General features: G+C 42.8%; 3 protein-coding genes across 6 annotated transcripts in view; 2 read left to right on the forward strand and 1 right to left on the reverse strand.

Moving 5' to 3' along the window:
* Positions 1 to 403: 403 nt before the first annotated feature.
* On the forward strand, positions 404 to 6,468 carry Ifit2 (interferon-induced protein with tetratricopeptide repeats 2). Its single transcript, NM_001024753.1, has 2 exons — positions 404 to 619; positions 3,275 to 6,468. Exons 1-2 carry the CDS (start codon positions 615 to 617, stop codon positions 4,662 to 4,664), a joined length of 1,395 nt encoding a protein of 464 aa, NP_001019924.1. The 5' UTR covers positions 404 to 614; the 3' UTR covers positions 4,665 to 6,468.
* A 5,526-nt stretch (positions 6,469 to 11,994) lies between these two features.
* Positions 11,995 to 17,138, forward strand: Ifit3 (interferon-induced protein with tetratricopeptide repeats 3). Its single transcript, NM_001007694.2, is given in 2 exon segments — positions 11,995 to 12,150; positions 15,255 to 17,138. Coding segments are annotated over 2 exon segments (1,236 nt in total). The 5' UTR covers positions 11,995 to 12,145; the 3' UTR covers positions 16,486 to 17,138.
* A 3,306-nt stretch (positions 17,139 to 20,444) lies between these two features.
* Positions 20,445 to 26,395, reverse strand: part of Ifit1bl (interferon-induced protein with tetratricopeptide repeats 1B-like) — a 44,701-nt gene continuing 38,750 nt past the window's right edge. For 3 of the 4 annotated variants that reach the window (NM_001408750.1, XM_063287425.1, NM_001408749.1), the window contains one exon: positions 20,445 to 22,599. In NM_001408750.1, coding sequence (NP_001395679.1) covers positions 21,210 to 22,511 — 1,302 coding nt within the window. In that variant the 5' untranslated portion in view covers positions 22,512 to 22,599 and the 3' untranslated portion in view covers positions 20,445 to 21,209. Of the gene's footprint in view, positions 22,600 to 23,109; positions 25,104 to 26,395 lie in introns of those variants that run through there. The other variant, XM_063287426.1, reaches the window with a different exon arrangement.

The raw sequence follows: 26,395 nt of genomic DNA on the forward strand, positions 1-26,395 counted from the left end.
ATGCAGTGTGCCCTTCTCCTTGAAGGAAAGGGGCTTCAGTTGAGCAGATAAAACAGACACAAAGCCCTGCTCTGTGAAATAGAAACTCTTTCTTCCCTGGATCATGAGGATGCTAGAGTGAGGATGGATATGTTGGTCTCTATGAGACAGGGTGCCGTGCACGCGCTTGCTTGCTTGTGTGTGTGTGTGTGTGTGTGTGTGTGTGTGTGTGTGTTGCACACGCTTACACGCTTGGCTCTTTTTTCAACCCTTTTGTCCATAAAAAGTGACATCAATATGACTTTCTGATTTCAATTTCTTTTCTTTGGGGTGGGGGGAGGAGTCAGGCTCTTTTTCAACCCTTTTGTCCATAAAAAGTGACATCAGTGCAACTTTCCGGTTTCAGTTTCTCGTCGTCTTTGGAGTCAGCTGCACAGAAACAGGAAAAGAAACCAGCAGCTACTGTTATATATGGGTCTGTAGCATTTCATTAGAAGGCAGAGGAAGAGCTTGCCTGGAGAGTGCCTGCTGCCAGCCCTGGGCTGAGTGCTTTGACACAGCGCGCCAGTGACACAGCAGTTGAGTGTGCTTCCAGAGACACAGACACCGACACCACAAACAGTCACACAGCAGTCATGAGGTAAGTCTTCACTTTTTCTGGTGGTGTGGGAAATGCAGTCAACCTTGATGACACATGCAAATTCTAAAGAGCCACAGTCCCAAGAGAGGCCAGTCCTGTGTTAGTATTTGTATTCCTCTGTCTCTATAGTCACATTGATGTTAGTATTTTTACACCTCTGTCTCTATAGCTGTATATAAGTCAGAAATCTGCTCAGTGATCTCCTCCAGCCCAGATCTGCTCACCTGGTCACTGAGAGCTGAGGTCTAGCAGGGGCTTCTTGGAAAGATGTGTCAGGGGGAAACGCAAGAATATTATTGAACGGAAGTATTCCCTTTTTAGATTTCTTTACTCTCAAAGTTGTATTTAGACTACTAACCCCGATAATCTGGAATTGCCCAATTAAACTCAGAATTGCATCAGGGTTGTTAACTAAAGAGCATAGGAAGAAACTAGCTCCTCTTACTCAATGATGTTATGAAATGGAATGTGACAAGGGAGTATTTGGAGGGCCCGTGCCAAGGTGTCCCCCGAGAAATCATGTCATGCATCAGATCTGGTCTGAAGGGAGTTTATTTTCGGGAAAGGAGGGGAGTGAGGACCTGGGGGGAGGGTTAGAGGCAGACAGACAGAAGCAGAGCCATGGGGGCAGAGAAGGGGGGGACAGAGAACAAAGAAAGGGAGAGAGGTAGGGAGGAAGGGAGGGAGAGAGGAGAGAGGGAGGGAGGGAGAGCAGGAACATGTGAGAACAGAGAGTGATAGAGTGGCAGCTGGCAACCATTTCTACTCAGCTCACACATGGAGGGGGCATCTGGTGGCAGCAGGTAATAACCTGAGCCACTGCTAGGTCCCTGGGAGGAGCCTAGTGGAACTGCCTGCCTGTAAGTTAACAACTGCCACTCAGATCTACTTCCTATCTTGTAACCTGAACCTGGCCCAACCAAAGCATTGGTGGTTTGCAAGGTGTAACATAACAATTTAACGACAGGGGTTGGAGAGAGTCAATCCAGTTCAGATGCAACCCTTGTCACTTGACGTGGCTTTGCATCTGGCGACCTAACAAGTGAGAACCGGTTAGAATTTACAGATGACCTGCGCACAGCGCGGGAGGAATATGTGAGACCCCACAGCGTTCCAGAGGCTTCGGTGCTGGGTTAGTTTCTTTTCTGCTTATTCGCTTATCGAGGTGAGACTGAAGGGAATCTTACAGGATGGGAAAATCTCTAAGAGTCACAGGGTACCTGAAAAAAAAGTTCTCCCTGTCAAGAAAAGGAGCAAGATGCCTATAAAGCCTCCCCTCCAGCCCTGCTTCCTATCCTACCTGTAAAATATAAACCTAAGAGAGAAGAATAAATTTTGAAGGGAAATTAAAACAAAAATGAAAAAGTATTAATAATCCATTACCTATGTGAGGAATCACCAGTCTAAGAAGTACACATGGAGGAGGGGATGGGGACTACACTGCATTCAGAAATAAAAGTTTGAGACTTTGCTAACAGGTATAATACAATTAATAGGTGAAATATTCCAAAGATGATAAAATGAGCAAAAAAAATAAAGAATGATTAAAAATAAGACACAGCAGTTAAAATGAGTAGATACCCAAAATACTTTAATCCTAGTACATATCCTAGTGATATTTACTCAGCCATGATTTTTTTCAAAAAGAATGTTTTCTTACAAAAGCAAGGAAATGGCATCAACCTAGATGTGCAACAACTGATGAATGAATTAAGAATATGTGGTTCATACAACAGAATTTTATTCAGCCATTAAGAAAAAAAAAGAATTAGCCTCTCCCAAGGATGAGCTACCAAATTTGTTATTCAATACAAAATATTCAGCCCGAAAACCACATACGTACAAACAGCAAAAGGTGGGGTCAGCAAATTATATTTATTAGGTTTGTGCATGCATAACACACACACACACACACACACACACACACACACTACTCAAAGAAAAAGAGGCTATTAATTTGAGGGTGGGGAAAAATAGGAGGGGTTTGAGGGAGAGACAAATGAGCTGAAGGGGAAAGAGACTTGCTTATATTTTAATTAAAAATGTACTTTTAAAAGAAAAAATGAAATCATGCAATTTGCAGCAAAATGGATAGAACTAGAAAAATATCATACTAAGTAAGAAAATCGTGATCCGGAAAAACAAACATTGCCTGTTCTCTTTCATAGGTAAATCTTAGCTTTGCATATATGTATTTGTGCGAATGTGTGCAGATGTCATGAAAGTAGAAATAGGATCAGGACAAGACAGAAAAGAGATATTAAGAGAGAGGGGAGAGGAGGGGCCAAGAGCCCATGTGATATAAAAATGAAAGTGGGAATACTGGTGTGGGAGGTTCAAGGGAGCCCAAAGACCTTCCAAAGCAAAGAGAAGAGCTACCTCACAGAAGCAATCTTTCAAGAAAACCCAACCTCCACCTAGGGCTGACCCCTCCTTCTGTTGGTCCTATTGCCTGTAATGGGCAGGCCCTCACTTCCCCATGCAGTAAGTCAGACATGCCCAACACTGAAGAAAGGAAAGGAGCCCATGGTCCTTGCTCACGGCTAGACTAAAACCGTTTAGAAGGAGAACATTTCCTGGGATCTCACTCTTTGCCAGGTGAACAGGCGGTGTGTTTTCAAATTGACTGTTTCTTTCCTTCTCTCTGTCCCACAGTACAGCCAGTAAGGAATCATTGGAGAGCAGTCTACAGCAGCTCAAATGCCACTTCACCTGGAACCTGAGAGCAGAAGACGAGTCCTTGGATGAGTTTGAGGACAGGGTGTTTAACAAAGATGAGTTTCAGAACAGTGAGTTTAAAGCCACCATGTGCAACCTACTGGCCTATGTTAAGCATTGCAGAGGTCTAAATGAGGCAGCACTGAAATGCTTAGGGGAAGCCGAAGACTTCATCCGGCAACAACATCCTGATCAAATAGAAATCAAAAGTCTGGTCACCTGGGGAAACTATGCTTGGGTTTACTATCACATGGGCCAGCTGTCCAAAGCTCAGGAGTATCTGGACAAGGTGAAACAGGTCTGTAAGAAGTTCTCCAGTCCCTACAGGATTGAGAATCCTGTGCTTGACTGTGAGGAGGGGTGGGCCCGACTAAAGTGTACCAAGAACCAAAATGAGAGAATGAAGGTGTGCTTCGAGAAGGCTCTGGAAAAGGACCCAAAGAACCCAGAATCCACTTCTGGATGGGCCATTGCAAACTACCGTCTGGATGACTGGCCAGCATCCAATGACTATATTGACTCTCTGGAGCAAGCCATTAGCCTGTCTCCTGACAACACGTATGTTAAAGTCCTCTTGGCAATGAAACTTGAGGAGGTGCATGAAAACCGAGCAAAGGAGCTAGTTGAAGAAGCCTTGAAGAAGGACCCAAGTGCAATAGATACAATGCTTGGTGCAGCCAAGTTTTACGTCAAGGTACATGACACAGACAGAGCAATACAGTTGCTTAAAAAGGCTTTGGAATCCATGCCCAACAATGCTTATGTGCATTACTACCTTGGGTGCTGTTACAGGTCAAAAGTCCTTCACATACTGAACACCGAAGAAACCACATCTAATGGAAATAGGGAGAAGTTAGAGGCACTGATACAACCAGCACTGAATCACTTACGGAAAGCAGAGGATATCAAGGAGATGATCGAAAATTCCTGTAGTCACCTCGCCGGCCTTTATGTCACAACAAAGCAGTATGAAGAAGCCGATTATTACTTCCAGAAAGAATTCAACAAGGACCTCCGTCCCCTCCCTAAACAGTTACTCCATCTACGGTATGGCAACTTTCAGTTCTACGAAAGGAAGTGTGAAGACAGAGCCATCTACCACTATATGGAGGGTGTGAAAATAAATCGGGAATCAAAGCCTAAAGGAAAGATGAGAGACAAACTTCGAAAACTTGCTCTAAGGCGGCTTTCTAGAGATGAATCTGATCCTGAGGCCTTGCGCATCTTGGCATTCCTTAGGGAGCATAGAGAAGGTCAGGGAGCTGATAAAGCCTCGGAGGGAGAAGAGGACCCTGGAAACCGGGTCCCTTCAGCATCTTTGGAATGAAAACTAGTGACACAGTGGCAGGCTTACTGCTAGAAGGAAACCGCAAACCCTTACCAAGCTGCCATTTAAAATACTTAACAACTCCATGGACCAAGCATGGTCTGTCATTCTGACTAATAGTATTCGTCAGAATTTTGGGGAATTCTGCTGTCAGGTTTTAGCACCTGAATTGCTGGATCATGGGGTGTCTGAGAGAGGGACCAAACGCAGGGAGAGATGTAGGATCTTAGCAAACAGCGTAGGGTTCTATTTCTTTAAAATAGTTTCCACAGTAGTAATTCTTTAATCACCCCCCCCCAGCTTGCCTGGAGTTTGATGCTGTATTTATTCAAAGCAGCCAAATTCCTCACATGGGTGAGTGTTCCACCCTTGAATTACTTGAGATGTTGCACAGCCCTGCTCTACAATGTCCATCAAAAGGCTGAGGAGCCAGGGACTGTGGCTCGGGACTGTGATCCTAGCACTTGGGAACTGAGACAGGAGGATTACAGTAAGCTTGAGGTCAGCCTGAACATGACCTGGAAGGGGTGGTGGTGGTGGGTGATGGGAATTATAAATGTAATACTTAATGACTACATATATTTGCCTTGCTAGTTTGAGTGTAGATATGTCTATATAACCACTATTAACACACACACACACACACACACACACACACACACACACACAGAGAGAGAGAGAGAGAGAGAGAGAGAGAGAGAGAGAGAAGGTGGTGATTTTGCTTTATTGAATAAATTTGAGACTAACAAAATAATGTCCAATATTAATTGAGCTCAAAATAGAAATTCAATAGTGAGTCCCAGGTCTAAAAACAAACAAACAACAAAAGCTGTGGGGCCAAATCATTTCTCCAGTTTACCAGCCACTCCTCAATCTATGGCGTCTCACACACATGAGTTTAACTGTTCCATTAGCTCAGAGGCAGACTTCCAGAAGGCAGACAAGGAGACTTCTTAGCCACTCTTTTCTCCTATGACTATGTTGTTATATGAAAAGAAGGGGGATTCTGTCTCCCATCCTGACAATTCATATAAACATTTATTTCAAGTGTGTGGAAACTTCACTGGGGATGAAGGGATTGCCGATTTATACTTGCTGATTATAAACTCCCAAGGGAAATGTTTATAGTCACTGTTAGGAAGCTTTCCCTGTCAAATGAACACTTATTTTATTCCAAAATGCTACATTGGACCCATATTGCAGATGCCAGGAAGGCAGCTGGCTGGAAGAATAACTTGGACTGAAGCTTAGGTGGAGAGACTTAGAAATGACATGGGTATTGGAGGTTGAGTTGTTTTCTTCCATTAGAAATGTGGCACATGGAGGAATATAAAAAATTCTCTTAACTCTGGAAAAAAAACTATAGAAACACCAAAAATTTGACAACTGCCATTTCCTAGGCAGATCTTGAAGGGCCTAAGTATTGAGGTTGGTATGAATCAACAGAGTCAAGTGGCCCAGCCTAAGAACTGTCAGCTACATTCCGGGATACAAAAATGTTTCTCTACTGGCATTAGCTTGTCTTTATGTATCCATGAACATCTTATTTAGCAATTAAAACATATATGAGTCTCAGATTGTTAAAACTAAACATTCCAACAGCTGTAATAATGGTCTATGATATTTTAAAAATTCAAATATTCTCTATGCATTAAGTCCATTGATATTTGCCATTTGAATTTCTGGAAAAATAACAAATGTTGTTTATAAATAATGCATGATGGAACATTAAACTATGCTCTGGAACTGTACTGTACCTTCGCTTTTTTAGACTCAAGTGCAGATAATAAAGAGTAACATTACACATCTCTTCTCTTCTGATATTATACCTCTGGTGTACTGGGCAACATTCTGTCTTGACTTAGCTCCTAGGTTGCTTTCCTATTGTCATGATCAAACACAGACCAAAGCAACTTAGGATTTAAAAGGTTTATTTAGTTTACAAGATACGGTCTGTTGTTGAGGGAAACCAAGACAGGAATTCAAGGTAGGAACCAATCAGAGACCACGGAAGGAGTTTAGGACATGACTTGACCACATCCTTCAGGGAATGGTATTTCCCTCCATAAGGATATCTGAGGATGGAACAAATTTATGAAAGGAACATTTTCAAGAAGGGAATCTTGGGTACCAGCAAATGTGGGCAGGGACACAGAAATGCCTGAAGTCTTCCTCAATTTACAGAGAATAGTTAAATCAAATGGTGGTCCCAGGTGTTTTTCTGAAGTAAAACTGCATAGTTGTGCTTTTAATAACCCTTGTACATGCGGGCCCATTATTAAGGCCTCTGGCTTCAGTGATGAATGCAAACCTATATCTCTGTTATCAGGGGAGCTGTAACAATAAAAATGAGCCTGTGTGTGCAGTTGGCACTGTGTGCTCTCCTGCTGTGAGTCCCCTGGTCTCTCCAGACCTGATTTGGTGACCTGCTCACATCTCTTATGTATTCTCCAAGGTAAGTGATAAGTCCCCAGAAAAGCTCCCCTATGTGCTAGCAAACAAGCCTGTTAAAACCAAGACACCTTAGCTGCTGTTTCTCTTGGTCCAAACCTTACAGATCAACACCGCGTGACCACAAACCTGCTTCTGTATGCCCCTGGAGTCCCTGCAATGGCTTGGCATTCCATGAGTACTAATCCCAGCCAGAGATATTCTCAGGAGTGTCTGTGTGAGTGAAGAAGACAGGAAAACTTCTCTCATCTCCAGCTTGCTTTCAAATAGGAACTCTGGTCAGTGAAAAGTTTCCCCAGTGTGCCTCAGCTCAGAGTTGGTCCCTGAACGGAGGACTGAGTCATGATGTCATGTCCCACCCATCCTGCCACTCCCATGAGTTTGTCCTTGCTGTGACAAATCCCAGAGAGAAATAGTGAGAAGAGGGAGGGCTTATTGGGCTGATGTTCTCAGAAGTTAGAACCGTGGTTTGTTGGTCCTGTATTCTCTGGGATTGTGGCAACACTGGAACATGCTGCGGGCAGTACTAGAAGCAACAAATGGCTTGAGATAGAGTATCATATCTAAGTAGAATTCAGTGACCTGCTTCATCCACAGTTACTGTCACTTTCCAGTGAAGCCATCAAATTAAGAACTTATCAGTGGACTGAACTCTCAAAGCCCCCCCCCCCCGACTTAATTACCTCTGACTGATTAAATTCATCAGCTTGGGTTCACGCCTTCAATGTGGGAGCCTTTGGGGGAACATTCCATATCCAAACCAGATCACTCCATGCCAGTAGATTCGTACTATATTCACCCAGTGAGAGCAGAAGCCTTGGAAGTGTTCCAGTCCCGATGACACTATTTTTTCAGCATCCCTCCAATGTGCACCACCAGCCCCAGGCACCAACCTAGGAATGATGGTTCCAATTAAAGACTACAGCATCTAGGTGCTCATTTCCACATCACTGCCCCCATTTCAGGGAAGGGATACAGACTTAACAAGCCAGAAATTTTCCTTATGACCTAGAGTATGGCTGCCTAGTTGCTGAGAATTGCACATTTGCAAGGGAGACAAAAGAGGAAATCTGACTGAGACCCTTAGATATGCCTAAGTGCAACAGGTAGTAGGTTCTCTCAGCTGTATACAGCACCTCCCTTCAGCTACCTAATCCAAGAACTCAAAACTGGAGCTCAAAATGGGGTTTATGAAAGGTTTGTGAAACCAAATGCCAAATAGTTCTTCTATAGGAAACTGCGGGCCAATTCTGTCAAAGACAATATGGAACGAATGAACGAATCACAGCAACTCCAAGGCCTCTCTGATGCCCTCCTCTGTAATTAAAAAAAAAATAGAGCATGCCTGCATTCGTATCATTTCTGAGTTGGATGAATCCTTTTCATAGAAATTCCACTTCACCTCGAGGCTGGAAATTCCTGCGATCCTTGTAGTACTGGATCTGCTGCATGATGTCCTCAACTGTGTGCACAGATGACAATCTAGTCAAGAGCCCTTGGAAAGCCTCTCGGCTTCCCCTTTACCAATGTCTGTCATTAGACTAAGTTTAGTGGGATGATTCCAAAGTTAAGAGTGCTTCCTGCTCCTCCATTCAGTTGCCAGCACCCATAGCAGGTGGCTCATGACCACTTGCAAGTCCAACTCCAGGGAATGTGGTGGTCTTTTTTGCCTCTGGAGACAGCCATACACTGTGGACAGACAGACAGACAGACAGAAACACACACACATACTACATAAATATGTACTAAAATAAATCTTTTACAAATATTAATTTGCCCTCAGTTATAAAGATGTAGTACTATTCCAGTGTGTGTGTGTGTGTGTGTGTGTGTGTGTGTGTGTGTGTGTGTTTGTGCACACACGCATGCACACACATGCTGTGTTTTCCATCATTATGTGCTTGTCTGTTCTATTGTGTGTATACTTCTCTGTGTGTGAGTACTCCTTTATATATGAACATGTGTCTGTGTTTGTACATATGTATTACATTCAGACCATATTTCCTTTATCCATTCATATACTGATGGACATCTGGTTTGGTTCCATAGTCTGACTATTTGAATAATGTTACAATAAACATGTGAGCACAGATAGTAAAATCTTGAACATGTCAGCTTAACATCCTACTAAATGGCTAAAATGACGTCCCACATGTGAGGAGGACATAGCTTTGGGCTTGCTATAATGAAGATTGTCTAGAGGGAATTTCCTTCTTGCCTTCATGCTATTACCTTGTGCATAGAGTGTCAATGGGACTGACAGCAAATAAACTCTTTTCCTTCAATAATATTTAGCTCAGAAAACAGTACCAAGCATTCGTGACCTCCAGATGCTTGATTTTGAGCAAGATAAATCTTTGCTACATCTTGCTACTCCATTTATCCAAATAAGACAGGCAGACTGTTGCCTTCTTCAACTGAACAAGACTATTTCTGAAGCAAGGCCAAAGATGTGAATTGGTGTTTATGGCCTCCTGTTCAAGAGACGCACCTTCTTTATCACAATTGAAGACATTGTGAAAGCGCCTAACTATGACTGTGTATCCCGTGACTCACGTTCTCTTAAACACATGTCAGTGTGTAATGTGAAATAACAGGACTATTCAGCTAGCTCAGGGCTGAGAAGACGCACAAGCTGAGGAAATATTCTCAGAAGAGCGGAGCTCTCATGGATCCTTTGCATTTAAACGTTTCTTCTATTCCTTTGAAATGAACTTTTCACTTTTGCACGGTTTTTTTTTGAAAGGAGAGACTTTTATTTTACTACAATAAATTTTTTTGTTCCAATAATGGGGAAAATTATTGGTGACAACAAATGGCATGCAACTGTTACTAATACAGGACAAAATCAAATGTGTGTCCTAAGCCAGAAACTAGAATAAAATAAGAATGAAGAATGTGCAGAACTCATCTTACTGTGGTAGAGAATATCAGTTATGTTAGATTCTGGGTAGGGTTGGAGAGATCTCTCATCCGTCAACAGAACCTGAGTTTAGTTTGACCATCCAAGATGAGCAGCTGAACCACGTATAACTCAAGCTCCAGGGGACAGTATGGCCTCTCTTGTCCTCTATACAGTGGTACACACACACACACACACACACACACACACACACACACACACACACACGCGCGCGCATACACATGCACAAAGAAGAGAGTTAATGGAACAGAGAGGGAGAAAGAGAGAGAAAATCAATTGATCTGTCAGCCAATCCATCAAGCAACCAGCCAGTCAATCATGACCTCCTTTATTCTTCCAAGAGGAAACAACTGGGTCAATGTGCCCTATGCCTGACTTAACCACTTCTGTTGCTCAGACCATTTCTGCACCGCTAAAGCAACATCTCTAATAACAACACACAGTGCACAAATGTCCAACGTACAGTTTTCTATTAATCAGAGCAGACAGGGAAAAGGATGCAGGCCCGTCCTCCTTGGGCTTGTATTTCACCATTTCAAGTCCCTCTGGACCAAAATCAGGCATTGAGTTCTTAGGCACAAAATGAAATGAGATCTCTGAAAACTTTAGACTTTTTGTGGATTTTTCTAACCGAAGCCTTTCAAAGCATAGGCTAAAGGCAAGTTCAGTGGGTCAAACAGGCGTGTCTTCTCACGCCTTACCTCTCACACCAGTAAGAGGAGCAAGTTGCTACATGAAACAGGGAACCAGAACTGCACAGCTGACTGAGTTCATGCCACCTTCCTGACACATGGCAGTGATCTCTGAACTGGAACTCTCTTCCAGTGACAGGTTTGCTTTGTGAGCTGAGTCTGCTTTTGGCTGTTTCGGGCTGAAAAGAAGCACACTCCTAATTACCAATCCATTTCTTTTCTAACAAGCCAGGCTAACCAGACTCGGAGTGCTTATGGGCATTAATGTCATGACTAGGGGCTTTTATCAAACCTTTTACCAATCGTTATGGTGACAGTATGTGGAAACCTTTCTGGAACAGGTGCTTCGATGCCAATGAGACCACATGAAAGAGAAGATATGCTGACTAATGGACCGTGGCTAGGAGAGCTCCTGAAAGACCTCAGTCTTGAGTACAGCTTCATTTTCATACCATTCTCTAAAACAACAAGGTGGGGCAAAGAAGCAGGCAAGATTTTACAGAACCATGTGAGGCAACATGCAGGTTGTGAAGAGCCATGAGCCAATGTTTTTAGTTGTTTCTCCAGGTCATTTTGTCTCAAGGAGCAAGTGACTTCATGTTTAGCAGACGAACAGGAAAAAAAGCCTTCCTTTAAGCAAATCGTTAAGTAAATCAGCAAATCAGTAGCTAAAAATTGGTCTACTCTACCTTCTACTTCCACATGACCTCATAATTCAAAGCAGAATTCTTTGACTTTATCACAAATCTGTTCTCCCACCCAGGAGGCAGTTATGCACATAATAATTCCATTCCAGAACTGGTATACAGGAAATGGTCATCGCAGACCTCTAGGAACTAAAAGGCACAGCAAATTCCCCTGGTGTTTTGCTACTTGAATTCAGTGTAGCATAAAACAAAAGCATTGGTTCGATTATCCTCCAGGAAAAAAACAGGATTGAAAACTCTCTCCCACAAGGGAACACAGAGGGAAACTACTATTGTTCCCTCAAGAGATTTTAGAATAGTTTCTTTCATGTGGCCCCAGAAACGACTGTCAGAGTACCCTAGAGACTTTGTGGAAAACCTTCTTCTTCTTCCCAGATGCAGTGTCACGCTCCAGGAAATGCCTCCCCACCCTCTGACGCCACGGGCTCAGAGCTTACATAAAGTTTTGTGTCCAGGACATAGAAGATCTCAGTAGTAAGTTTTGTTTTCCTCTTCTGGTTGATTTTAAGTCTGTTTCAGTTTCTAGTTTCCACTTCCCTTTCACAAACGTGAGTCATGAGAAACAGCAGGACATCAGCTGATGAGTTTCTCCCCCACCCTCTGCCCCCTTATATAATCGTCTGAGTGCCCACTTTCGGTGAACTGAGATTTCTGAACTGTTCAGCCCACACCCAGCTTTTCACAGCAGCATAGAAACAGATCGCCGTCATGAGGTCAGTGCAATCTCTGGTTCTCCACCTTAAATGATAAACTGTCGCTCAGTGCACAGAAGTGTCCTAGGTTATCTGGTTGCTTGTAGATTCAACACACCTGAATTAGCACGACTTTTATTAGTGGAACCTTTAGTTATTACTTCTCTGTGTGCATTGAAGTACTCTGCAGCTTCTAAAACTGCTCACTGGACAGCCCTGGAGAAGATTTATAGACACACTCAAGCACAAAGTTGGGCTCAAAGCTAAACTAATGGAATTGCTCTTTGGACTTTTCTGTTGTGTCATTCAATGTGATCAATGCACTAAAAGCTAGTGTGTGTGTTTGTGTGTTCAATGTGTGTGTGTGTGTGTGTGTGTTTGTATTTCTGTGTTTGTGTCTGTGTGTCTCTTTATGTGTGTTCACATGTGTGTCTGTGCCTGTGTGTCTGTGTCTCTGTGTACCTTTCCAAAGGAACTATTCCTTCACGATCAGGTAGTGTGAGAGTTGGCATCAGTATTGCGAGCTCAATTCATGTTGCCGAAATGTTGGATCGCTCCATGATTAAGGTATAAGAAACAATTCTTACAGATGAGAAGGGGTTTTGCACTTTGGGGGTTTTCTTTTTCATTTCTCATATGCAACCAAATCTCAAACTTTCAAGTTGATTTTTGCTACTGTTTAAGGCTGCAGGGCAGGTAGAAAACTATCCCCCCTCAAAATATAAACTCTGCCTAATTTGTAGCTATGCAAGCAGAACAATGGTTACCTAGAGATGGTAAGGACAGAGTATGAAGATACACACAGGCATCTCAGAGATGGCAGCGATGACCTATCAAGTGTGGGTGGGGGCACATGAGCATAAACAATTGTCTAGACTCAGGGTACATATACCCATAAAACAAGTGCATTTTGTGGTAAGTAAAGAGTAATCATAATACATTGATTTTTAAAACTTAAACTACACCTGCCATTGGAAGAGTCTCAGTGAGAACTAAGAAGTACTGCTGCTCCTGACAAATACCTATCAGCAAAGAATAGAAGCATTGATGGCAGAGGGAAGGCTGTTTAACTGCTGTGAGAGCTATGAAAAAAGACTGTCTTCCCTCAGCTCGAATGGTTACAAATGTTTAGCAAGGACCTGGCTGGAATCACAATGAATGAAAGGCATGCACCTCCAACTGTGTTAGCCTACTCCTTCCTACAGTGGGGGACTCTGAAAGGATCAGTGTTAGTTCTGAGTGTGACTGACCAGAAAGCTGACCTGCCCGGAACCTTAATGTCTAGCCTCAACAAAAGGCTTTGCTGGGCTTGCTGTTTGGCTACGTCGAAGGCAAAAATTTAAGCAGCTGTGAGCTGTGAGATTATGCTGACCAGGAGTCTCTACCACTACATTCTGTGAGGACAGGGGTAGCCTGAGCTGCTCTTGCCCAGTAATGTTATAAATTGCAGAATGGTGTAAGTAAAGGACCTTGGAGGGCACCTGGACCATTCTGGATTTGAGGTTCCTGCAAAGGTTCATGAAAAGCCTTTCTTGTTCTTTGTACAGCTTTGTCAGTTACGGTCTTTCCGTGTCTAGAGATTAAATGTTCCTACGTCTAAATTTTCCCATAAGCCAACTTACCAATTCGTGTATTATGTCTGTCTCTCTGCTTTAGTTACATGGCTTAGTATGCTGTGATAAGAGACCCAATGAAAGCAGCTTAAGGAAGAAAACGTTAATTTATCGCAGGTCAGATATTGAGGGTACAATCATGGCTGCAAAGTCATGGTGGTAACTGCAAATGCTGGTCTCGCTGTGTTCAGTGAGGAGGCAGAGACAGGTGAATACTGGTGCCCAGGTTGCATTATTTATTTATTTTTATTTAGTCTTGGACACTGGCTCATGGAGGGGGTGCTATCCAGACTTAGAGTTTTATTTCACAGTTAACCATTTCTGAAAATACATTCCTAGATGTGCTGCGTTTTTATGGTAATTATACATCCGATCAGATTGACAAAGGAAATCAGCTGACACAGCATCTTTCTCCTTCACACTCAGTCTGTGTAAGGACAGAGCAGAGAAGAGCTGAAGCCAGGGAAGTCCTTGAAGGTGCACTGGTCACACTTCTTTCAGAACAATCTGCCCCTTGAAATCTGAGACCTAAAAGGCAGCACCTAGGGTTCCATCTCCACTGTAGTTTCTTATATTGAAAAAGACTAAGTAAGATTTTGTGGGTTGCTGCTTCCTGGTCATCTTACTGTCATTCAGACTCCTCATCAAGAGGATTCACCAATAACTGTGTAATCTAAAGCTCCAGCTAATGACTGAGTCTCAGAGAACTTGAATTTCCTTTCTTTCTTCTTCTTTTCTGAGTTGGGACTCACCATGTCACCTTGGTTGCCCTCAAATCCACACATATCAGTCTACTTCTACCTTCTGAGTGCTCGGATTGAGACCGCATGACCATGTTCAGCTTTGAAACTTGTCTTTTCAGAATTGGGAAGCACATTATCAGGCTCCCTCCTCTTCCTGGCTTGCACCTTCTACCCTGTAACTAGAACAGGGACAAGGAATTACAGCCTCTCAAACTGTCCTATACTTGTGTCCTGAATCGCAATTAGCTTTTGGTTATGATTAAAATGCAAAACTGCAGGGAATTCTAAACTCTTGAATGAATAGTTCTAAGACAAGGCTAAGAAGGAAACATGGGGATAGAAGTATTTTAAAAGGACCACAGATTTTTTTTCATATATGTGCTGGAATTGGAGTACTACTTAATTGTGGGTGAAATAGTCAGCATTCCTTGAGTGTAGAAAAGGCCTTGTGCAATGGCTGTGTGAATCTGTTCACAAGAACTACCACAAAGGGGTGGCAGGTGGGAGAGTGGACAGGGTGTAGACATAAAGAGAACTTGAATGTTAATGGCTGATTCGTGTCTGAGGGATTAGCAATTAAAGGATGGCCTGAAAACAAACATCCTTGAGCCCATAGCTCACACTGTAGTATGAATCCAACACCCAAAAGAAGGTGCTTAATTTTTCAATGTCCTGGGGCTCAGTCCAGTTCCCATGTAAAATTAACCATCACAAAATACACAAGATGTATGGGTGCCCATCATGGTGACCATGTGTGTTTTCTCCACAGTGAGGTCAACAAGGAGTCTCTGGAAAAAATCCTTCCTCAACTTAAGTGCCATTTCACCTGGAATTTATTCAAGGAAGGAAGCATCTCAAGTCATATGGAAGACAGGGTGTGTAACCAGATCGAAAATTTAAACTCTGAGCACAAAGCGACAATGTATGACTTACTGGCCTATATAAAGCACCTAGATGGTGAGAACGAGGCCGCCCTGGAATGCTTAGGGCAAGCTGAAGATTTACGGAAGTCAGAGCGCAGTGATCGAGCAGAGATTAAATGTCTGGTCACCTGGGGAAACTATGCTTGGATCTACTACCGCATTGGCCAGCTCTCAGAAGCTCAGGCGTACGCTGACAAGGTGAGACAAGTTTGCCAAAAGTTTGCAAATCCTTACAGCATGGAATGCCCAGAACTTGACTGTGAGGAAGGATGGACACGCCTAAAGTGTGGAAGAAATGAACGAGCTAAGATGTGCTTCGAAAAGGCTCTAGAGGAGAAGCCCGAGGATCCAGAGTGCAGGGCTGGAATGGCCATTGCCATGTACCGCCTACAGGAAAAACCGGAGAAGCAGTTCTCTGTGGATGCTCTGAAACAGGCCATGGAGTTGAATTCTCAGAACCAGTACGAGAAGGTTCTCCTGGCTCTGAAACTGCAGAAGATGGGGGAAGAAGCTGAAGCAGAGCGGTTGGTTGAAGATGCCTTGGAAAAGGGTCCTAATCAAACAGACGTCCTCCAAAAGGCAGCTCAGTTCTATAGGAAAAAGGGTAACCTAGACAGAGCTATTGAATTCCTTGGAAAAGCACTGAGATCCACAGCAAACAACAGTCCCCTCTACAGCTTGGTCATGTGCCGTTACAGGGAAAAACTGAAGCAACTGCAGAATACAGGAGAGGCTGACAAGAGTGAGAGAAGACAGACTATGGAAGAACTGAGAAGATTAACTATGGAGTACATGAATAAGGCTCTTCAGAGGAGGCCAAGTCCTCTGAACTCCTACTCAGACCTCATCGATTTCCCGGAAGTAGAGAAATGCTATCAGATGGTCTTCAGCGAGGAGAGCCCTCGCGCTGAGGACCAAGAACTCTTTGAGCGCTATTGCAACCTCCAGGAGTATCACAGGAAGTCTGAAGGCCTCAAAGCCCTGAAGGATCTCATGCAGTTTCCCAGACCTGAAAAATCCACCGAGAAGGAAGAAGTTAAACAGCAAACGCAGAACGGAGATCTTAACCTGCAGTAGGAATTTTTGCTGGATTGTTGGCATTTCCAGGGAAAAAATGAGAAGCTGGATGGGTGAGGGATGTGGGAGGCAACACGATTTGGGGTGCAGGCAGCCTATTCCTGACATCCTATGAGCCTGATAACAACCGGAAGTGTGTCAGCGTGCAGACACTCAGCCCTGAGCTGTGAGAGAGATGTGCTGTGAAGTGATGCATACAGAGAGGAAAGGGCTGGAAAAGCAGGAGCCTTCCTGCCAAGGATCCATGACAAGCAGCTCTTGACTGTTTCTTTAAAAACCTGCTTTCTCTCCCTGACTCCTCTGCTCATCCTAACTGTAGAATTTTCCACTCAGTAGATCTTATTACTAATCATGTAGGGAAATGGGGCTTAAGGCTTAAAGTGCACCTTTTGATCACAATTTTTCTCTGCAATATATGGCAACAGCCAACAAAATTTAGTCTGGTTTCTTCATTCCATTTCACTGTAGTCACTTAAACCTGAAGGATTCACTTTTGCCCAACCCTAGAATATTCTGTGCATATCATCCTTATATTCTACCGTGTGTGTGTGTGTGTGTGTGTGTGTGTGTGTGTGTGTGTGTGTATCCCTAACAGTGATCCTGCAGTATGCCAAATTGAAATTGTAGAATAAATTTAAAAGTTTCAACTAAAATATAATCGTGTGTATATGTGTGTGTATGGTGGTAAGAGACAGCAAAATAATATGGTAATATTAAATATCGATGGTTCTTCTTTTAGGATGGGCAGTGGCTTCTGTGACCTCTATACCCCTTTCTGAAGAGGAAATGACAGTTATATTAGAAAAAGAGAGGCCAGGAAATCACGTGGGACAGGGCTGGGGATTTAGCACAGTAGTAGAGCACTTGCCTAGCAAGCACAAGGCCCTGGGTTCAGTCCTCAACTCTGGTGCATATAGAGAAAAAAATAAAAGAAATGGGGTGGGAAACAGTTTGGGGGATCTGGTGGGCAAACAGAGGGAAGTGCAGGAGGATGGATATAATGAACATTTATACATGGATGAAAATTTCAAAGGCATTTTCTAGACTCTTCTTCTGCTAAGGCGATGGAAAATGATGAATGCACATCAGGGTATCAAAACATCTCTGTTCTAGCTTCTGTGCACTGAGCGAATCAAGTTTAATCAGTGTATGTAGGAACTTCCACTCTTCTTCTAGTCTAAAAGATGCAGTTGCAGCCTGAACACAGTTAGCAGCCGATTCTTCAGCCACATTTCTGGGTGCCCAGAGATTCCTGAGCAAATGCCCTCCCATCCGTGTGTGGGGATGCCAGTGGTCAGCATCTGCTACTGAGACTTTCACTTCATTGGGCCTTCAGAAGGGTCTCTCAGACTCTTTAACTAATCATTCCACACGTTCACATTTCATACGATATCCCACTTCCCGGTTACCCCCTCCACCAACCCCTCATCCCATGATATCCCACTTCCCAGTTAAGAAAAGAGACAGCTCTTAACAAATTTGCGTGTAATCCTTGCACAGGGGCCGTACGTGTCTGTGCTGACCAAGCGAGCACTCTCTCAGGCTACTCACACTGTCTACTCACAGCAGACAGTGTTGTTGCTGTTATCCCTGTTGTTTACAGACACAGTTTCCCTGGATAGCCCAGATAGGCCTTGAAATCACAGTGTAGCCCAAGCTTGTCTCAAATTCACAGTTCTCTGGCTTTGGCCTCCCTACTTCTGGGATTTCAGGTGTGTGGAACCCAGCTCTGAAGTCAGGTCTTAAATTCATTTACGAGTATAATTTAGAGCCACAGGTAAGTACAACGAAGCAATAACATAAATAAGATGAGCTTTTCAATAACTTTCTTTCCTCAGATGGGGAACTGAACTCTGAAACGATTGCCTAGTTAGCTTAGTAACTGGGAACTGTTTTAGGAGGTGAGTAGGTAGGGCAGGGGAAGACCCCGACAATATACAGATCTGTCTCTCAAGATTTAGAACTCCACACACCAAGCAGCCTCCAACAGACACAAAATAACACTTGTAAAAAACTGGAACCTGGCAGGGAGTTTGAGATTTACCGAACGCTTTATTTAAAGAGTTAAGTAAGGAGTAGCAACACAAGTTCTGTTGCAGGATGGAAAGTGGCAGACCAGCTTCAACTGCACGGTATGTTTTAGGCCAGACTGAGCAATACAGCAAGATCCTGTCTTCAAACAGTTAGTGATGGAAGCGTGACAACAAAGCACAGGAGAAGGCAATGACGTTGAGAATTAGTGAAAGAGTAGGTTCTGAGAGTTCTTACTATGAAAAAGCAAGTACTCGGGGTGATCCATGTTCATAGATTGATGCGGCCATTCCACAGCTTATGCATGTAGCAGAACCTCATGCTTCAGCACAGGTACATGTAATTTTAACTGCAAGGGCTATCATATTGACGTTTAAAATGAGAGGCCAATATAAGAGACAGTAGTATAATGAATAAATGTACTCTGTAGACTTTGTCGCATATCCCCATCCTTTCTTCTCCTCCTTCCTTGCTTTGTTCCTGTCTCTCCTTCTGTCATCTATCTTCTATCCGCCCATCCATCCATCCATCCATCCATCCATCTCCATCCATCCATTCATGCATGCTGAATCGCACACACACATGCACAGTATGACTGAGGATACATATATGCGTATGTTTTCTGGGTGGACAATTTGGTATTGCATAGCCAGAGTTCCTGCACTCCTCCTGGGGAAGATTACTGCTCCCATCCTCGCCGTCCCTTAGTTGCCTAAGGTTGAGGACTCCCAAGCTTTTCCACTTCCACTTTAGCACGCCCATCAGTGTCTTCTGTTCTGTCATGTTTGGGCAGTTATGAGGGGGGACTTTGTGGGCATTGTGCCTCTGACATTTACAGGAGACACGACATCATACCAAACTTTCTATTCCTTTTGCCTTTCATTTTTATCCACTGTCCCTTCTGCAATGATCCACAACCTTAGGTGTAGGGATTGTGATACAGATGTATATGTTGGGATTAAGCTTCATATCTCTGCACTTTGACTGGCTGTAGTTTTCTACAATGGTCTCTTTTACAAACAGAATTTTCTTGATGAGGAGTAAGAAATACACTCATTTATGAATATAAGGGTGGGGATTTTGAAAGTAGTTTGGGATTACGATGGTTTAGTGATGTGGTAGTTGTAGGATCTCTTCTGAGACACGTGACTTCACTAGTCCTAATAGTTCAGCAAGGTTACCTTACCAGGCCAGGGTTCCCACGTGATGGTCAAGCCTTTAGTTCCACTTGAGTATTGTTGGCTACCCCTGAGGTATGCATGGTACTAGTGCATCCTTAGGGTTATCCTAGTGCCATGCTGGATGTTGTTGTGGTTTATAAGCAGCATTGCTGGGTAGCATTATTCCTTGATTCCCTTCTTTGAACAGCAACTGTAAAAGCTACTTCTCAGGAAGCAGGCTTTCAGGTCAGATATACCTCGGGTCTCCTGGGCCCTAAGTCTAAAGTTCATTGTGTCTTTAATAATAGCAATTCACCTTCCCACCTTCAGAGGGCAACCAAGAACAACAGTAGTATCCTAAAATGTTTTGGGAGTCCTTTAGACAACCCTGACCTACAACTCAAAAGGGGTTTCTCATGCCTGGTACTGGGATTTTTTGTAAGTCTATGGTTCTTTGGGGGAAACCTTATCAAGTCAGATGGTAAATTTTCATTTAAACTCTGTATGTACACACTGACTTCCGTGTATTATAGGAATTTCAGATAGGTAGTTACTAGTATGATTCCTTATGAGTTTTTCAGACACCCTTCTGGTAGACCACCCCTCTCCCTCTTTCCTCCTTGTATTCTTAAAGATTTAGTAGTGTTTATATTCCCAGAGCATCCTTGCTTTGTCCTTCCTGACCCTATGCAGTTGATTTTGTTGTTTTCTGGTTCCATACAATCATAGAATACAGATCTTAATGTTCCAAACAAAGTACACTCAAAATTCTGTGATATTAGCAGATTTTACTGAATACGATAGGGTTAGAAAAATAACAAGGCACTTTCACATAATTCTCAATAGACTGAACAGTGTTAGACAGCTATTATGTCATTTTTTTTGTTGGCACATTCCAAAGAGGTGGCTCCTTTAGCCTACCTTCCTGAAGGCATTAAAGCATTCTTAGTGATAAATAAGTACCAATGTATTTGGACCAGAGAAATCCACAATTGTCTAAAATCAGACACTTGTATACAAGAAGGTGCATTGATTATATGGTTGGGAGTCATTGATCTACAGAAAAGCCTATGAAAATAAAACTACGGACTGAAACATGGTAAGGAAATCTTGAACTTCTCTCCCTTTTCATGCTCACCATTGCTTTTTATTTTGCTCTCAGATGTTGCTGAAGGTTGGGACATCTCATTAAAAATTATCCTTCCCGGGCCAAGTGCCCTTTGATCAGGCTACTGGAAGACTGATGGTATAGGTCATGCACTCCAAAGGCACACTCATAAGGAAAATGTGCAGCTATGTGTGGTAGAAGAATGGACACTTCTGTGACACACCCGCAGGTTGGTGACCAAAAAAAAAAAAAAAGACAAAAAGAAAAAGAAAGAAAAAAATCAGTGCTATAGAAAGGCAAGATACAAAAACGGCATCATCTGCATCTTGCTTCATTCGACTCTTTATATTTAAGGCAAGAGCTACAACAGAATAGTAGAATAGGGAGTCATGCCCACAGTTGTACTCCACTTCATGACCTGTACCTCAAAACTCGGGGTTCAATTCTTCTGTGAGCCTCAGGGCCTTCTCATAGCATGACATGGCTTTACGTGTGTCCCCTTTCAGTCTGTAGACAAACCCAAGGAGGCTCAAACTTTCCAGGACATGAACATTCTGCTGCATGCGTCTTTCAGCCAGCTTCTGCAAAGCCTTGAGAAGTTTATCCCTGAATATAGAAGTCACCTCTATTTTCAGGCCTTTTAAGTAATGGGTGATGGCTATATTTTCTGACTTCATATGGAATTGTTGGAACTTGCCGTAGCGGAAATGAATCTCTTGCTGCATATGAACTTCCAAGTTACTCAACATGCTCAACACTTTCTGAAAAGCTTCCTCTGCCTCTTCAAATTGTTTAGATTCTGCATACATTTCAGCCAGATCAATATAAGCTCTCTCATATGTGGGTTTCAGATCTAAAGTCTTTTCAAAATAATATATAGCAGAACGAATGGATTGGTCTGCTCTTTCTCTATCCTTCCCCTTAGGGTGCATGTTTGTAGCTTCCTTTATTTGAAACACTCGGCTCTTATGGCAAAGGCCAATCTGGAAATGCAAGTAGACGGAGGAAGGTTTTGTCTTCAAGGCTCTTTCGAGGAACTCGAGAGCTTCTTCCACACAACCTTTTCTTCGGTAAAATTTGGCTACATATCCAAAGATATTGTTTCGGGAGGGTATTTTGGGCAGAGCTTCTTCAATGTGTTTTTCTGCTTCATCTTGTTTTCCTAAATCCTGAAGCTTTAGAGCAAGGAGAACTTTAAGGTGTGGATCTTCTGGATTTAATCTGACAGCCTTCCTTAGAGGTTCTAGAGAAATCTCATTAGAGAAATCCATGCGAAAGGCTGTGATTGCATAGCCAGCGTTGTACTCAGGGTTTTCTGGCTCCTCCTGCAGAGCCTTTGCAAAGCAGGCCATGGCTCGTGTACAATTACTTCCTCCACACTTCAGCAAGGCCCAGCCTTCCTCACAGTCTATCTCAGCACACTCCATCCTGTAGCGGAAGGGACTTGCGAACTCCCTGCAAACATTCTCCACCTTGTCCAGGTAGATCTGGGCTTCTGCCAAGCTGCCCCTGTGGTAATGCACCCAGGCACAGTTGCCCCAGGTCACCAGGCTTCTCTTGCCCAACTGCTCTCCCTCGATCAAGGCTTCAGCCTCTTTCAAGCTCTGCAGGGCTTCCTCCTGCTCACCTTTCAGGTGTCTCACGTAGGCCATGAGGTTGTGCATTCCCATGTTGTAGTTGGTATCAAGGAACTCAGTCTCCAAGATTTTTGCTTCCAAATCAGGCATGTAGTTATCTTTTATAACCAACTCCCAAGTAAAGTGGCATCTCAGCTCAACCAGGCTGTCATGTATGAGATTTCTACGAGATTCTTCACTGTATAAAAATAGACCCCAGTTAATGATCTCTTTTACACACTCTTTATACTGGGAATCAACAAGCATTTTAAGTCAGCAAACACCCTCCCTCCCTCTATCCCTCTGATCAGTGTGTATTTATCATTCATATGGAGAATTTCACATTATGATTTTTAAAATGTGCCTACTGAATGGTGCTAGTATTGGGTTACAAAAAAGCTAAAGGCCAATTAAAATAATTTCATTGCTATCAATGGAGTTTCACCCTTTGTTGGCTCATTTTAAGCCACCTAGACACCTAGTCACATAGGAATGGAGAGTCTCTACTGAGAAAACATGTTAAGACTAGTCAGTAGGAAAGCCTGTGAGGCATTTTCTTAGTTGGGAATTGATCCTCTTGTGGGTAATGTCATGCTTAGGCAGATGCTCCTGAATTCTACAAGCTGAAAGGCTATGCAAGCCCTGAGGAACAGACCAGTAAGCCATACTTCCATGGTCTCTGTTTCAGTCCATGTCTCTGGGTTCCTACCTTGACTTCCTACTGTGATTTCCCCTCATGATGAACAACAACTGTGAGATGACATAATCCCGTTCCTCCCCAAATTGCTGTTGGTCATAGTCCTCATCACAGCAACAGGAACCCTAACAAAGACATCAATGCTATCTAAGGAATCTGGACATAGCAACCAAGAGTGACCTCAAAGCTTGTAAAGGCCAGAGGACCAGTAAGCCTGCTGCACAGGATGTCTGCTAAACCTCAGAAGGATACTGCATCCATGCAATCTCAACAGTATGCTTGCACAAACAGAACTTGCAAGGATAGGAGAGTTTTCACAAGGCCCCTGTCATAGATACTTTCCTAAAAGCCTAAGCTGGAGCAGAGAAGGTGTTAGTGACTCCTTCCTCCAGCAAGTGCATGAAAGAAGAGGACCCCTGAGTAGAGCTGACACAGTATAAGGTCAAATGTAATGTCTGCTTTTTTAAATAAATGACTGGTGGTCAGATGATTCTTTATCTTAATGAAGGATGTGTAAACAGAATCTCAACAACCACAACAATTATTTCCTACCACCTATGGAGAAGCATAAAAATTAGGGGTCCCTGCGACAGAAATTTTTCTGTTCTTCTTTCTGTTCTGTTCTTTCTCCTATGATGGCGTCTCTTTAAGAGCACTAAGGAAAGAAAAATATTTCTTTGATAGGTGAAAAAGTTGTCTCAATAATGTAAAGCCGTTTATCACTGAGGAAAGTTTTCAACCCAAATTCTTCTTCTCCCCACAGCCCATGGTCATGAGAGAGACACTTCTCAGGGAAAATATCTATAGAGATGTCTGTTACTCTAGAGCTGCCCTAATGTTTGGGGATGATCTGTCACGATTCCAAAATATGTGACCCAAGCTCAGGTATATGAGCTCTGGCCCAGCTAGTACCTTAAAGGCAAATAGAAGCTCACATTCCAATGATCTAATCATGCCGTTTGTGCCATACATAGCAAGTTTCTGCTCTCCTTGAGACTGCAGAACTTGAACAATCTCACAGGCTCTTCTGTCTCCTGCTAGGGGCGATAGCTTTTATTTCTTACCTTGGTGATATCATTTGTTTTTCTCTTGGTTTGGATGGGGGCGAGGGGACTATGGAGCAGAATGTCATCACAGGTGTGCGTACTCTCTAGAACAGTATTGCTCAGGAGACCAAGACCTCTGTTAGCAGGGGGCACTCTGAGGTGACTGCTACAGGGTTTGTATGAGTGGGTGGGACCTAATCCCCCTCGGCATGTGCTACATGAGGCCTGTATCAAGTGTCACACTGGATCCTTCTCCTATGGGTTTTTTATTTTTTACTTTTTTGGCAGGGGTTCAGTAAAACTCATATCGTATCAGTACCAGTTGGGTACTTACTGGAAACACTACTTTCCAGGTTCCAGCCCTAAACTGGTCACACAGCAACCCTGGAGTATGCTCACTAATCTGGACAACCTGAGACTTCCAGTGCTACATTGGAAAAGCTATACTCAAAACTTGCAAATTAGGAATCTTAGGACTGTGATGCTTGGATTCTAGAAAACACACAACCTTTTCTTTTCTAGTTCTGTTAGATATCATAGACTACAGAAAATACTGTCACTGGGAAGCATTCTAGCTTCTTTTCTGACCATATCTGGTATTGAAGTTGATTAAGGAGGAAAAACTAGTAGTGAAATGGGCCCATCACTAGAATCCCTCCTCCCACACATATCTGTACTTGGCATGAGAAGCAGCTGCATTTTAGTGACTGCAAAGAAAATATTTTTGGCCTAATATTATATGTGAGCCACAGAAACATACCTCAAGACACAAGATACAGGGTAATTGACAGCTTAGTTTTGCTGAGACAGGATGAGCTAGTCTTTCATAATTTCTATTTCACAAGGTCTGTCAGTTGATCCTGGGCCAGAAGGCTACAGATTGATGTTCTAACATGTTGCAGACTGCGGGACTGTCCAGGTGATCAGCTATCTCTATAAACTGGTTAAGTTTTGGAAGTTACATTTTGTGATTCTTATATTTTCAGGTAACATTTAAGTCATTCTCAGATTTCTGACAGGGTTGAAGATTGAGTATAGTCTCAAAGCCAACCCAAGCCATTTAGCATTGAGCGAGGTGACACAGATTTGAGAGGACAGTTTTCAGATGGTATTCAAACTGATATCAGGACAGCTGTAGAATCAAGCCTTTTAAAGTTAGATGGATGGCAGAGTGCTTTACCTAATTGACAAATTGTTGGACTGTATGTCATTTGTACCTCATACTGTGTGATTTACTTGTCATAATTTTTTTCAATTATATCTGGGAGAAGAGGTTTTTTATTGGACAAAAAACGTGAAATGTAGAGAAATTTCCCTTAATTGGCTAAAAAAGATGACAAATATTCTATTGCTGGGAGAAAATGAGGAAGTAGGTTTTCTGGTGAAGACAGGAAGAGGAGGAGAGGAGGAAGAGTTGCAAGAGACATTGAACAGAGGAAGACAGAGGGAGAGTTATTAGAAGGAAGATGGAGAAGGCATAGCCTGGAGAAACTGCAAGTAGCAGGGGTTTTATAACTGGGGAATAAAGTGTTAAGGCATAGCTGCTAAGTATATGCATGTAGTTTATAAACACACAACTGAGTTGTGTTTTCCTTGCATGGGCTTATTAGGGTTTGGATATTTAGCACACCACAGGAGAAATCATGTTACAAAAGATTCTGCTGCTAATATTCCTTTTCTGTCATTATCAAACATATATGATAATAACTAGGTATGAACCCACCCTTTTGACCAGATTTCTGCAGATCTACGAAGATGTACTGTTTTGTAGTGATGCTATTTAGACAAATAGATGACTTCTTGCTTCTTTGTGATGATCCTGTAAGAATTCCTAAACTATGTCAGTATTTATTAAGCTCTTTTACAGTGGGACCACTATTAGATCATTTTCTGATAGTCAAAACTGCAATGAGAACTCTGTCAGTCTCCCATGTGTCACCAGTTAATTGCTTCTTAGATAATAACCATACTTTCTACTACACAGAGCACATTCCAAGAGGTTGTAAAACAACCAAAGGTCATGAATAGGGAACTATGGGTTTATTATAGGTGATAGGATAGAAGATAAAATATTGACTGGGTTTATCTATACAAAACTCCACAAATAGCTTAGTTATGTTTTGTAACTCTCAGTGAACCTGTGGAGCTGTGACATATGGTGACTGTCTAGGCAGACAAGTACTCGCAATGGATATGCATGCAAACGTGCACTGTTGCAAACTTCTTTATTTATGATTTGAATTTGTGTAAAC

Source organism: Rattus norvegicus, chromosome 1 (assembly GCF_036323735.1).
Source record: "Rattus norvegicus strain BN/NHsdMcwi chromosome 1, GRCr8, whole genome shotgun sequence".
Lineage (NCBI taxonomy): Eukaryota > Metazoa > Chordata > Mammalia > Rodentia > Muridae > Rattus > Rattus norvegicus.